We start from the raw sequence: 13372 nt of genomic DNA, 5'->3' as shown, positions 1-13372 counted from the left end.
TAAGACAGAACCAGAGGCGATTTCTCACAGACTGCAAGGGAAGCCCAACTTCTTACTTACTCAAATTAAATGGTTAAATATGTTCGGTTGTGTTGACATTTCATTGACTACAAATACGTTAGAACATGTTCATCTCACAGATGAGTTCGTTCAGAATCAGCTTTATCACAAATCAACAGACTCGATGTTGTTCACGTCTCCCGTTGTGCTGTTTTTTCATTCGATCTCTGCTCAGTGCATTTGTCCGTGGACGCTCAGCGTCCATGCACTTCAATGGGACTGAGTGGAACAGTTTTTTTCTTTCCCTCAAAACTGGACGGTAATTGGATAAATGCCATGATGTTGTCCCGCCCCCGGATGCTCGGTGTCTCTGGGGGTGAATGGAGCTGTGGGCGGAGCTCGGCTGGGCCGGTCGCTGGGCTTCCACTTGCTGATTGGAGGATCAGTCAAAAGGCTGAATCCTGTTTGATTGACAGCTAGTTTGAGATCTACTCCTTCACTGACACAGTTCAAGCATTCTGCTGTGAAATCGAGAGAGAAACCACTATGAAATCACTTATTTCTTGCACTGTAAATAAAACACACTCATTGTACTTCCTTGTTTCAATTTTACATAATTTCAGTGTTGTCTTGTTTACTTGGTACGATAAACTCACTGACCATTTTCCTAAAAAGGAACGGAGGGACGAATTTATGTTTAAATAACTTGACTTTTTTTTTTTTAAATTTAAACCGACAATGAGCTTCCCCTGTCTGAAAGACGAGCAGCCGCCACTGGACAGAACATACATGATATAATGAATAACAGATATATTCTTTCTTTCTTTCTTTCTTTCTTTCTTTCTTTCTTTCTTTCTTTCTTTCTTTCTTTCTTTCTTTCTTTCTTTCTTTCTTTCTTTCTTTCTTTCTTTCTTTCTTTCTTTCTTTCTTTCTTTCTTTCTTTCTTTCTTTCTTTCTTTCAGGTCACTGTTCTTTCCTAATGGGTCAGCTCTATAACTACCACTATATCAAACAGAGCATGAGTTGGTCTGAAGCTCAGGCGTACTGCAGACGTGAACACACTGACCTACAGTAAATAAACTCAAAAAGAAGTTGTATGTTTAGCCTTTTCTTTTAGGGTCCATGATAAAATATATTTGTGTTCTGTTAGTTCTGCTTTTATTTGCATGTTTCCCTTTCTTATCAGACTCATTTCTTTACTGGAGCTGGTATTAAACCTCATCACACAGTAAACTCTTGTATTTGCCACAGAGACCTGGTGTGAATAGAAGCCTGACCTGGTTCACTGCTCAAAACAGAAAAAAAACAAAGGAGGAAAAAAAAATGGAATGGAGTCTGTTTCTGCTCCTTCTGATGGGTGAGTAATAATCGGCTACTGTAGGTTCACGGTGTATGATCAGTCTGTTAACATGTTTAACTCTTTTAATTGTGACCCATAAATGGACTGTTAAAGCCAAGTGACTAAGAAGTGGCTGTTGTCAGTGAATATTAGTTTTTTCTCTTGTGCATGTGGAATATTTTCATGTGTTTCTCATTTATTACCTCCGCCAAGTGAAACGGTTATGTTTTCATCGGGGTTTGTCTGTCTGTTAGCAAGATAACTCAAAAAGTTATGGACGGATTTTGATGAAATTTTCAGGAAATGTTGATACTGGCACAAGGAATAAATGATTAAATTTTGGTGGTGATAGTGGGGGGGGGGGGGGGTGTGTCTGCGCTCTCCGAGTACTTTTCTAGTTTTCTATATACAGTATTAAACCCTATCGATAAAGAATGGGATGTCACTTAAATTCATATGCGAGTCAAGGCAGGTGAGCGAATAGTTTTGGCAATATAGTGTATATTGTTCTATACATATTTATTTTTGTTGTTACGTGGGCAAAACCACCAGAAAACTAAAAGAATAAGTGAACACAAGAGCCCCATTCGCAGACATGACCCGAACACTTTAATGAGGCCAAGCATGACATCACTACTCTGCGATTCCATGGTATTGAACCGGTGTGGTGGTTTGACCATGACCTTATCTTGAAGAGACGTGAGGCATTCTGGATCTTTACTCTACAAACACTGTCCCCAAAAGGACTCAATGATGAATTCTTGTTAAATGTGATGTTGGGAATTTAGCAGTTTGTGATAAGAGGCATGTCTTCTAATGATTATTTTTTGTTTTTAATTGTCATCTGCTAATCATAACATGCTTCTGTCATCAGGTATTATTATTATTACCTTCGCCAAGTGTAACAGCAGAGGTTATGTTTTCATAGGGGTTTGTTTGACTGTTAGCAAGATAACTCAAAAAGTTATGGACGGATTTGGATGATATTTTCGGGAAAAGCTGATAATGGCACAAGGAACAAATGATTAAGTTTTGGTGGTGATCTGGGGGGGTGGGTTTTGATGAAATTTTCAGGATTTCAGGGGGGACTGATCTGCCATGGCGGAGGTCTGCGCTCTCCTAGTGCTTTTCTAGTTATCATTTTTATTAACTCTGCCAAGGAACAGCAAAGGTTATGTTTTCATCAGGTTTGTCTGTTAGCAAGATAACTCAAAAAGTTATGGATGGATTTGGATGAAATTTTCAGGAAATGTTGATACTGGCACAAGGAACAAATGATTAAATTTTGGTGGTGATTGTGGGTGGGGGGGGGGACTGGTCTGCGCCCTCTGTATGCTTTTCTAGTTATCATTACCTTCTTCTCCATGCACTGTTCTGATGTTTTTTTAAAATGATAAGATCCTTCTGTATTTGAATAATTTGTATATTATTGTGCCTATATGAGTTTATAGTTATCCTTCTGTTCTACAGGTGCTTATCAAAAAATTTGAATATCATGAAACAGTTCAATTTTTTTTTTTTATCATCTTTTTTTTCCTCTATTAAAAGACAGTTCAATATTTTTTATCACTCATTTCAGAAAGTGAAAACCATATATTATATAAACCCATTAGACAGAGAGTGAAATATTTCAAACCTTTATTGTCAAGAGGAAGATGAGAGACACCAGATCCACCAATGCAGATGACCTGAAGGACACTATCAAACCAACCTGGGCTTCCATTCCACCTGAGCAGTGCCACAGGCTGATCACGTCCATGCCACGACGCATTGATGCAGTAATTCATGTGAAAGGAGAACCAACCAAGTATTGTGTTCATAGAAATGAACAGACTTTACAGAAGCCTGACATTTCTGTTTAAAATATCCTTTTTTAAATTGATTTTATGCAATATTCTAATTTTCTGAGACACAGAATTTGGGGTTTTCATTATCTGTAAGCCATAAACATCAAAATTTCAAGAAATAAGGCTTGAAATATTTCACTCTATGTCTAATGAGTCTATATAATATATGGGTTTACCTTTCTGAAATGAGTGACAGAAAATATTGAACTTTTTCATGATATTCTAATTTTTTGAGCTGTACCTGTATATGGGCTTTCACTCATGCATGTGCTTACCTGGTATTGAAGTGCCTGAGTCTCCACAGTCTTATTTATCCATGTATTCAGCTGAGTCTGTTATCACCTCCCATGGGTGGAGCTTCTTAATCACTGCCAGTTGAACACAGCTGTATGACTGACTGTGGCCCCCTGCTTGCTCAGGCCCTGATTGGCTACCTCTGACAGGGTAGGCCATATATTTGCCTGTATTATCAATGCTTTTTTAAAATCTCTGCTTGAAAAATTTCCCAAGAATCAAAACGTTGCTCCCTGTAGAGGACCAAACATAAAGACCAGGACAAAGGTGGTAAAACCAGGAAAAATTATAATTTAATAAAGTTAGAAAATGCTCAACAAAAGCTCCAAAAAATGTCAGTTTTAACAAAATGAAGAAAGATGGGCCCAACTGAGGTTAACTAAACCAACTGCAACAGAACAAAAACTGACCTGACCAAACAATGAACCCAGGTGGGCTTAAAAAGAAATGGACTGACCCAAATCAAACACAAGGGGGAGGCATTACACTATAAGAAATTCAACCATTAACTTAGTCAAAATAACATGAAAAGCAAATAATCATAACTAGACACAAAATACTAACTGTGTGAAACAAATGTGATTAAAGCCAAGAATTAAAGCAACTAAATTAACACAAAGAAACAAACAGTACCCCCCCCCCCCCCCCCCCCCCCCCCCCCCCCCCCCTACCCCAGTCTTGTGGTAATAGTTCCTTCCTGCTTCTTAAATGATGGCCAAGCCCATTAGTCTGGTCTTTTGTCTGGGCGCTCAAGAACAAACAAAAGTAAATAATTCAAACATAAATAATAAATGGGCACCCAAATTAGCATGTTTAAATAAAATACTCAAACTAAACCGTGTACTGTAATTATTAACTGTAACTTAAGAAACAAAAACTCATGAAATAACAAATAACTACCAACACAAGGTTGTGGTGGGTAAGGGATCTACCACACTGTCCTATATTAAAGTTTTTTGCAGGTTGAATAGACAGTGTGAGGGATGTCTTTTTTTCTTCTTCACTCATACCTCATGCTCCTACGCACCTGTTCCCTGAAGACTTTTTAGGTGTGCACCAGCCTCCGTACCTTGCTCTCATTTCATAAATACTAAAATAATTTCAAGAGTGAACTGGATTGAGAGACATGTTTACATCAGTATATTTACCAAAGGTTGAACATTAACCAACATTTCAGCAACAAATCAATGATTTCAGGATTTTCTTCAATGAAAATTATTTGAGAATAAAGACTTTTTATTGTCATTGTTTGCACATGTAATGAAATTTAGACAGGTAGTTCTTTATTAAATACATTGATTATTTGTTCTTATTTTCTCTGCCCCTTTGACGTGTTCTTTTAGGCTGAAATCAGTCTTCATGTCTTCATGTTTGGAAAGTGCACAATTGTAAAATAAAATAAAAACAACAGAAAATTTCTCTCAAATACATTTAAAAAATTAAATAAAATTAAATTTCTTGGGGTGATAATAAATGACACAATTGCTGGAAGTCTCACATTAAATACGTCTGTACTAAAATATCTAGAAGCATCTCTGTAATGGCCAAAGCAAGACACTTTTAGACAACAAATCACTCCACACACTGTTTTGTACCCTGGTTTTACCCTATCTACATTACTGCACAGAGGTGTGGGGCAATACATACAAAAGCTCATTAGATCCACTTTTCATACTGCAACAAAAAAAGCTTTCAGAATATTTCACAATGTAGGTTATCGTGAACACACCAATCCACTATTTTTGAAGTCTAAAATAATAAAAATTTAATGATATGGTTGAATTCTAAACAGCACAATTTCTATACAAAGCCAGAATTTGAAATCTATTACCAAACCATTTACAGAAAATGTTTCAGGAAAGACAGGGAGGGTATAAATAAAAGGAAATGACAAATTTAAGATACAAAGATGTCGAACCACGAAGAAGAGATTCTGTGTATCTAATAATGCTGTAAGACTATGGAACAGACTGAGTATGGAGCTGAAACAATGTCCAAACATCAAGCAGTTTAAAAACAAATACAAACAAATGATTTTTACCAAATACAGAGGAAAGGGCCTGATGGCGGGGGTGGGGGGTGGGGGTGGGGTGGGGGGGTTCGGTTGTTTTTCATAGTGGGGCTTTGACACATATGTGCTGATAATATCTAGTTTAAATATGGATATTTGAATATATTATTACTATAAAGGACAATATAGAATATTATATGTATTTATATTATGCATGTATATGTGTTTTTGTTTGGTTTTTTTGTTGTTTTGTTTTTGTTCTTTTTAGTTTTTATTAATATCTGGTATTAATATCTGGTAGGAAAAGTTGTAAATGGGTATTATCATATTTGTGTATATAGGAAAAAAGGAAGTGTGATATTGTCATACTACTACCAGTACTACTACTACTACTATTATTATTATTATTATTATTATTTTATTCATACAAAATACTAATTGCTGTATAATGATCAGAAGGAATAGAAATTGGGGGTAGGAGTACATAAGTTTTTACTTCTTCCTATTCCTTTTCGAGCATGTATAATTTCATTTGTTTCATTATTATTATTATTATTTACCATTACTATTATTTATTTATTTTGTTGTTTGTTTGCTTATCAATCATTTACGTACCTGTACTTGTATTTTGTTGGTTGATTTTTGTTTTGATTTCACTGTCTACATGTTTGAAATAAAAAATTCATTCATTCATTCATTTATTCATTCATTCATTCATTCAAAAACTAGAAAATCAAGTATCTGGTTTGGAAATGTGATAAAGCAGATGTAATAGACTGAGTACAGAGGCAGAACCCAAAAGCAAGACCACAAATACCGAATAAGATTTAGTGTTTTTATTAAACACTTTTACAGAAGAAAAAAACTCTACACAGAGAATATTTGTCTTCTGAGAGGCCTCCGGTTCCGGGGGTAAACGTCTGGGCTGCGGGTGGGATAGACAGACGGCCGACTCGGCCGAGTCGGGAAAACCCCCACGGAATCCCCACTAGGGACAGACAGAGGGTGGTCAATAGACAAGCCAGGTCATACACGGGAAAACAATCAATCGAGCAACGGTACATAGGGGACGAGCAAACTCACGGTAGTAATCCAGGCGGAGGTCGAAGCACAGGTTAACGTTGGAGGCTGGGGTAATAAAGGGAGCAGGCAGAGACGAAGTCGGGTACGAACCAGGTCGGGAACAGGCAGGCAGGAAAAGGTCAGGCTGAATCGAAGGTCGAGGGACAAAAACAGGTCAAACACGGCAGACGAACAAACAGGATCCAAGAAACGCTGGTAAGTGAATACAACAAGTTGCAGAGCACAAACTGGCAAAGGAACAGGGGAAGACACAGGGTTTAAATACACAAGAGGGCGGGAAGACAATGAGACACAGGTGGAGATAATCAGGGAGGAGCAAGGTAATCAGGTGAAAGGTGAACACAAAAGGAAGTAAAGACAACAGACAAGACACATGAGGGAAACTTAACAAAATAAAACAGGAAATGACAAACAAAACAGAAAGACAGACAAAGTCCAGAAGCCGACATGACAGCAGAAAGTTTAGCTAATTGTGTTCAAACATAAATATGTAAAATCCTTTATCTCTCACACTGGTTTTTCTTCTTCTATTGTCTTTTCAGGTCAGTGGTCTTTCTCCACCTGTAAAGATTATGAGTACCACTTTATTAAAGAGGAGAAGACCTGGTCCGAGGCCCAGGAGTACTGCAGAAAGCACTTCACAGACCTGGCCACCGTGAACAACTTGTCAGACTTGGACATCCTCTGTGACCAGCGCACCTGCCAAGAAGGATGGATTGGACTTTACGCCGAAATAGACACTGGGAGGGAATGGGTCTGGTTCAGTGAAAGAAACCAGACCTCACCACTGCCACCGCAGAGCTGTATGGTTAAGTGGGGAGACCGTTCCATGGGCCGTTATACATGTAATGGTGAGGACGCAAATCCCAACATCTATGGTTTTATAGTGCCTTTTAAAGTAGGGGTGTCAAACATACGGCCCGTGGGCCAAAACCAGCCTACCCGTGTGGTCAAATCCAAGGTTATTATTGTTAACGAAAACTAACAAAATGACAAAAACTAGAATTGTAAAAACATTTTCGTTAACTGAAATAAATAAAAAGTATAATTAAAAGAAAAAAAAAACGATAACTCACTGGAACTGTATTGTGTGTTTACAAAACTAACTAAAACGTATAAAAATTCTGGATAAAATTCCCTTCGTTTTCGTCTTTGTCAATGTCAGATTGACATGAAATCGATTTATTTCCTTCAACCGATTTTAGCTGCTGGCACCATATGATATTTAACGGTCCGTCACTTCTCGTCACTTGTCGTTTAGTCGTCTTCTCATCCCCACTCTACCTGGAAACATGCAGACTAAAGCTGGGAGAAAGCAGCAGAGTCCTGTCTGGGATTTATTTGAATTTGACGGTGAAGAAGAGAAAAGATATAAAGAAACTAAAACTAAACTAAAACTAAGCATTTAGAAAATAACGAAAATTAATAAAAACTAGCAAACCTGCTCTAAAAACTAATTAAAACTAACTGAATTAGAGAAAAAAAAAAGTCAAAACTAAATAAAACTAGAAGCACTCGGAGAGCGCAGACCTCCGCCAAGGCTGATCAGTGGCCCCCCCGTGGGCCCCCCCACCCCCGATCACCACCAAAATTTAATCATTTCTTCCTTATCCCATTTCCAACAAACCCTGAAAATTTCATCCAAATCTGTCCATAACTTTTTGAGTTATGTTGCACACTAACGGACAAACAAACAAACAAATAGACAAACAAACAAACAAACCCTGGCAAAAACATAACCTCCTTGGCGGAGGTAACAAACACAAACCTTTGGATTATTACTTATAGATTGTTATTCCTATTATTTTACTGGTCTGATTTACTTAAGAAGTAAAATAAGTTTGACCCCCTGATTTAGAGCATGAATGTCAAAGTCATTTTATTTTGTTCATTTTATTTATTTATTATTTTTTATTCATTTTTGTTCATTTTGTTGATTATTTAATTCACCTTTGTTCATTTTGCTGATTAGCTAGTTTATAGTGTTAGCTATGTATCTAATTTTTTAGTTTTGTTGGTTGTTTTAGTTTATTTTTGTTTCCTTTGTTAACAATTTTGCCTATTTCGGTTCATTTTGTTGATTATTTGGTCAATTTTGTTCATTATTTAATACATTTTGTTCATTTTATTGATTATTTAGTCAATTTGTTCATTATTTTTCTTCAATTTTGTCTATTTTTCTGACTATTTTTCTCAGTTTGTTGATTTATTTTTTCTTTTGGTTGATTATTTTTGCTCTTTTAAAAAAAAAGTTTCTTTTTTATGTTTATTCATTCTGTCCAACTCTTTGTTCATTTTGTCATTTATGTGTTCAGTCTTTGCTGTCAAAATATTTAATCCAAGTGAAGAAAACAGGTGCGGAACTTTATTTTCATTAAAAAGCATAACCCAGAAGTGTTTTGTGTATGTGCTTCTTCAAATAGTGGCTTTTGTATCATATATTGACAATAAAACTGATTTTTTCCGTTTCTAAGTTAATATTTAATAGATTTACTTTCTTCTTTACTTTATGCAAAATATTTTTAGGATTTGCTGAGAGGTTTTGCAAAAATAGTCCAGATCAGATCTAAACTGTACATAGATGTTAAGATAATTCCACTTATATGAAAGAAAAACACTTTTTATTTTGCTAATTTTTGTTCATGTTATTTCATCATTCTCTTATTTTTTGTTCATTTTGTTGTTTATTTAGTTTAGTTTTGTTCATTTTGTTGATTAGTTAGTTTATATTGTTGATTATATTGGTTTTTTTTGTTTTGTTTTATTGGTTGTCTTAGGTTATTTTTGTTCCTTTCATTGATTATTCTGTTAATTTCTGTTCATTTTGCTGATTATTAAGACAATTTTGTTCATTATTTTCTTTTCTTTCTTTTTTTTTTTTTTTTTTTAACTATTTTCCTAAATTTGTTAATTATTTTGTCATTTGATTGATTATTCTTGCTTATTATTTTGTTGGAGTTTATTCATTCTGTCCAACACTTTGTTCATTTTGTCGTTTTTGTGCTCAATCTTTGCCGTCAAAACATTTAATCCAAGTGAAGAGAATAAGTACGGAACTTTTTCATCATTAAAAAGCATAACCAGGAAGTGTTTTGTGTATGAAATTTTGTGTGTTATTGGAGGTCCTAACAAGACTTTATTACTTTTGTGAAATTTTTCAAAATTTTTTAAATCAAGGTCAATCAAGTTACCATATTTGGTTCCTGACCTGTAACTGCTAAAAAAAAAATAAATATAAAAAAAATACAAGAAAAACACATGTAAGGTGAAAGGATGTGGAAATTACCAAACATAGTCACTTGCCCAATAAAGGGTTAAGGTGACATGATTTCATTGTAGAATATGAATAATAATTTAATTTATTCTTTATATGTCGGTTATCACAAAAGTGTCAGATTTGTCTGTTTTCTGTTCCCAGACAAAAGGCTGAGTATAGATGTGAAGTGCTGGTTGGACCTTCAGAGGATCTGCTCTGCATCCAACGTGGCCCTGACAATTCAAGAAAGCAACAACCCATGTGAGTTCTGTGAGCCCCAGGCGCCCGTCACGTTATTCATCCTCTTCACACACAAGTGGAGGTGGTCCGATGGGAGTGATCACTGTGAACACTCAAATCCCACAACTCAGGGAGCTAAGGAATGTGTGGTGATGGGTAACAACAGAGGATGGAAGAGCGACAGCTGTGAAGAACCAAGACCTTTCTACTGCTACGAAGGTGACATTTACAAACGTTCACACACATTTGTCTCATGTATTGCTGTTTATTTGAGGATTGATTGATTCAGGTTTTCATTTGTCACTGTGTATGTATGTCGGTTCTATAAAGCACAGGGAGAAAAAGTGAATCTGTGCATGATCTAAAGTTCCTGACTAGTTTTACTATCAACTTTGCTCTTTATATATTTTCAATAGGTAAAGCAGGCCTTTCAAGGAGATAAATGTAATAATAATAATAATAATAATAATAATAATAATAATAATAATAATAATAAAGCAGTAGTAATAATCATCACCATCATCATCAAACATTTTATTTATATAGCACTTTAGATCAAAGTGCTTTACAACACAGCAACAATAAAAAAAGTAAGAGCACAGTAAAAACAGGCACAACAAACCCCGCCCCTCATACGGATTGTAGCTTATTTGGGCATCGATCCAGCTGATGTCATCATGTCTATACATGTGCTGATGTCAGCAAATCAATTCCTTCTATATATGTGCCAAGTTTGAAGTAAATGGAAACAAAATTGACATTTTTCTAAACATGTGAAATTTTGCCCATTATAAGTAAATGGAAGAAAAAAAATATTTAAAAAATTCATTTAAAATTTGAACTTTAACCTACTTTTTCCCAAAATGTAATGACATTTATTCTGGGTCATTGGCAATCTATAAACCAGATTTGGTATGAATTCAACCAATACTTTTGCTGTTAGAGTGTTAACAAACAAACAAACAAACAAATCAGACCAAACCAAAAATAAAAATAGAACCAATGGCCCTGTAGCTTACCGGCCAAATTAAAAGCTTTGGAAATGTATCCAGATGCCATTTATTATCACCCAGTTCTGTGTGTATTTATTCTATTACAGAAATAGCCCAAGCTGAAAGCATGGACGGTCGGGATTTATTCTTTGATAGACCTGGCTTTGTTGAAACAAGTGTTTCACACATATTATTCTGGAAACAATGTGCATACAATAATGGCTTAATTGACTTACCATAGGTCAACTTTGGTCATAAATTGTAGTAAAATGTGTTGGCAATATATATCTGAAAGTATGTAACCATCAAATAACAATGGAAGGACTTTAAGGATCTATATGCAGCATAGGGTGCCTGAATGTCTTTGGAATGAAAATATGGTATTTCAAGACAGGTCATCTATCATGGTATTTGGGGGGGTTGTGTGGTCCAGAGGGTTAGGTGATGGACAGACATACCAGAGGCCCGGGTTTGATTCCCAGCTTGGGCAATCCAAGAGTATTTCTTTGGATCCTCACTACGTGGTCATGTACATTTGTGCATGTAAAAGATCCTGAGTGGTAGAAGTTTCAGTGGATCAGAGTTGGCATACATTTACAGAATCTCCTGTTACAGTGATAAACAATCCAGTTTAATGGTGCCAAGCGAATCAGCATATGGATACCATGTTTTGGTCATATTCCAATCAGATCTGTAAAAAATTCAAATTCCAACTTGATATCATTGATACTGATTTATTGGATCAATCCACTTCCTATCTGTTATAATGGGAACATTTTTCAAAGTTGCACCAAATCCAGAATCAGATCCGGATCGAAATAATTTCAATACCTTGTTTTGACATCATCATACAGAAGCTGTATACTAAGTTTGAAGTCAATCAGAACTGGAGTTTTGGAGAAGAAGACAATTGAAATTTTTTCCCCATAAGAGCCCATGTTAAATTTTCTGTAAGTTCCCGGATCCAGAAGAAGATCCTGATCAGCATGTGGACATTATATTTTGGACATCTCCCCATCAGGGCTGGACTGTAGAAATTTACACTGGATATCATTTATTTTTACTGAGTTATTGCATCGATTCACTTCCTATCGTTTATAATGGGGAAATTTTTCAAAGTCGCACCAAATCCAGAATCAGATCCGGATCCAAATAATTTCACTAACTTTTGCTGACATCATCATAAAGAAGCTGTATACCAAGTTTGAAGTCAATCAGAATTGTAGTTTCGGAGAAGAAGACGATTGAAATTTTGTAACGGACGACAGACAACGACACCGGACACCGCATGACGACAATAGCTTACGGCCTATCGGCTAAGCTAACAATACCCCTTGCCTCCCCTTTCGGGGGGTGAGGTAAAAATACAAGATGTTCCAAATATATGTCATACTGTGTATTTATCAACCTCTGACCAACAGATGAACTGGTCCTGGTTCCAGAGCAAAAGTCCTGGGACGACGCTTTGACGTACTGTAGAAAACACTACTCCGACCTGGCCTCCATCACCAACCCCACCCAGCAGACATGGGTCCAGAAGAGGGTGCAGAGGGCCCAGTTTGACTACGTGTGGGTGGGACTGCGCTACACCTGCAGTCTGGATCTCTGGTACTGGGCCAGTAACAGGCTGGTCTGCTATCAGAACTGGGACTCAAAGGAACCGGGGCATGAATGTGACATGGCTGGAGCTGTGAAAAAAGGGACGGCCGAGTGGGTCAGTCTAGACAAAGGTGACGTGTATGCCTTCATCTGTTCCACAAAAACCCACGCTTAAGTCATCAAACCAAGGATCACACTGCTCTGCTGTATGATTTCCTAGAAAACATCTGCTTCAGACATTAAATGTGCTAAATCTTACATACTTTAATAAGATGAATCAGAAAACAAAGTAGAAAAGTGCTGGTTAGCTCATGTTTTCAATATACACTTGTGCTCATAAGTTCACATACACTAGCAGAATTTATGATTCTATGGCCATTGTTCAGAGAATATGAATAATAATACAAAGGCCCAATCCCAATTCACCCCTTGGCCCCTCCCCCTTACCCCTACCCCTTGGCACTTGCACTTGACACTACCCTTTGAAACGGAGCTGCAAGGGGTAGGAGTTGAAACATTCTCCTATGAAATAAGACAACCCTTCCAGACCTGTTACGTCATCAGCAGTCATTAATACCACCATAAACAGATGCAAAAACTTTGTTTACAAAAGTATTCATCATGCCGTCAGTAGCTGTAACCATCTATGTTCCATGGGCTTTGGTCATCTGTTTGCGGCTATCAACTATAAACTGCAGAAATGCGATCTGT

General features: G+C 36.6%; 1 protein-coding gene across 1 annotated transcript; it reads left to right on the top strand.

Moving 5' to 3' along the window:
* Positions 1-1257: 1257 nt before the first annotated feature.
* On the top strand, positions 1258-13056 carry LOC115439083 (macrophage mannose receptor 1-like). The gene is made up of 4 exons (XM_030162978.1): positions 1258-1357; positions 7117-7425; positions 9993-10289; positions 12484-13056. Exons 1-4 carry the CDS (start codon positions 1324-1326, stop codon positions 12834-12836), a joined length of 993 nt encoding a protein of 330 aa, XP_030018838.1. The 5' UTR covers positions 1258-1323; the 3' UTR covers positions 12837-13056.
* Positions 13057-13372: the final 316 nt, after the last annotated feature.

Source organism: Sphaeramia orbicularis, chromosome 18 (genome assembly GCF_902148855.1).
Source record: "Sphaeramia orbicularis chromosome 18, fSphaOr1.1, whole genome shotgun sequence".
Classification (NCBI taxonomy): Eukaryota; Metazoa; Chordata; class Actinopteri; order Kurtiformes; family Apogonidae; genus Sphaeramia; species Sphaeramia orbicularis.
The sequence above is the reverse complement of the archived record's forward strand: the minus strand, read 5'-3'. Positions and strand labels throughout refer to the sequence as shown.

Excerpts from the sequence above, each read along its gene's own strand:
- LOC115439083 (XM_030162978.1), top strand. The coding sequence starts at position 1,324 with ATGGAATGGAGTCTGTTTCTGCTCCTTCTGATGG. Across the intron at positions 1,358-7,116 it reads GTTTCTGCTCCTTCTGATGG|GTCAGTGGTCTTTCTCCACC; the intron begins GTGAGTAATAAT and ends TTGTCTTTTCAG. Across the intron at positions 7,426-9,992 it reads GGGCCGTTATACATGTAATG|ACAAAAGGCTGAGTATAGAT; the intron begins GTGAGGACGCAA and ends TTCTGTTCCCAG.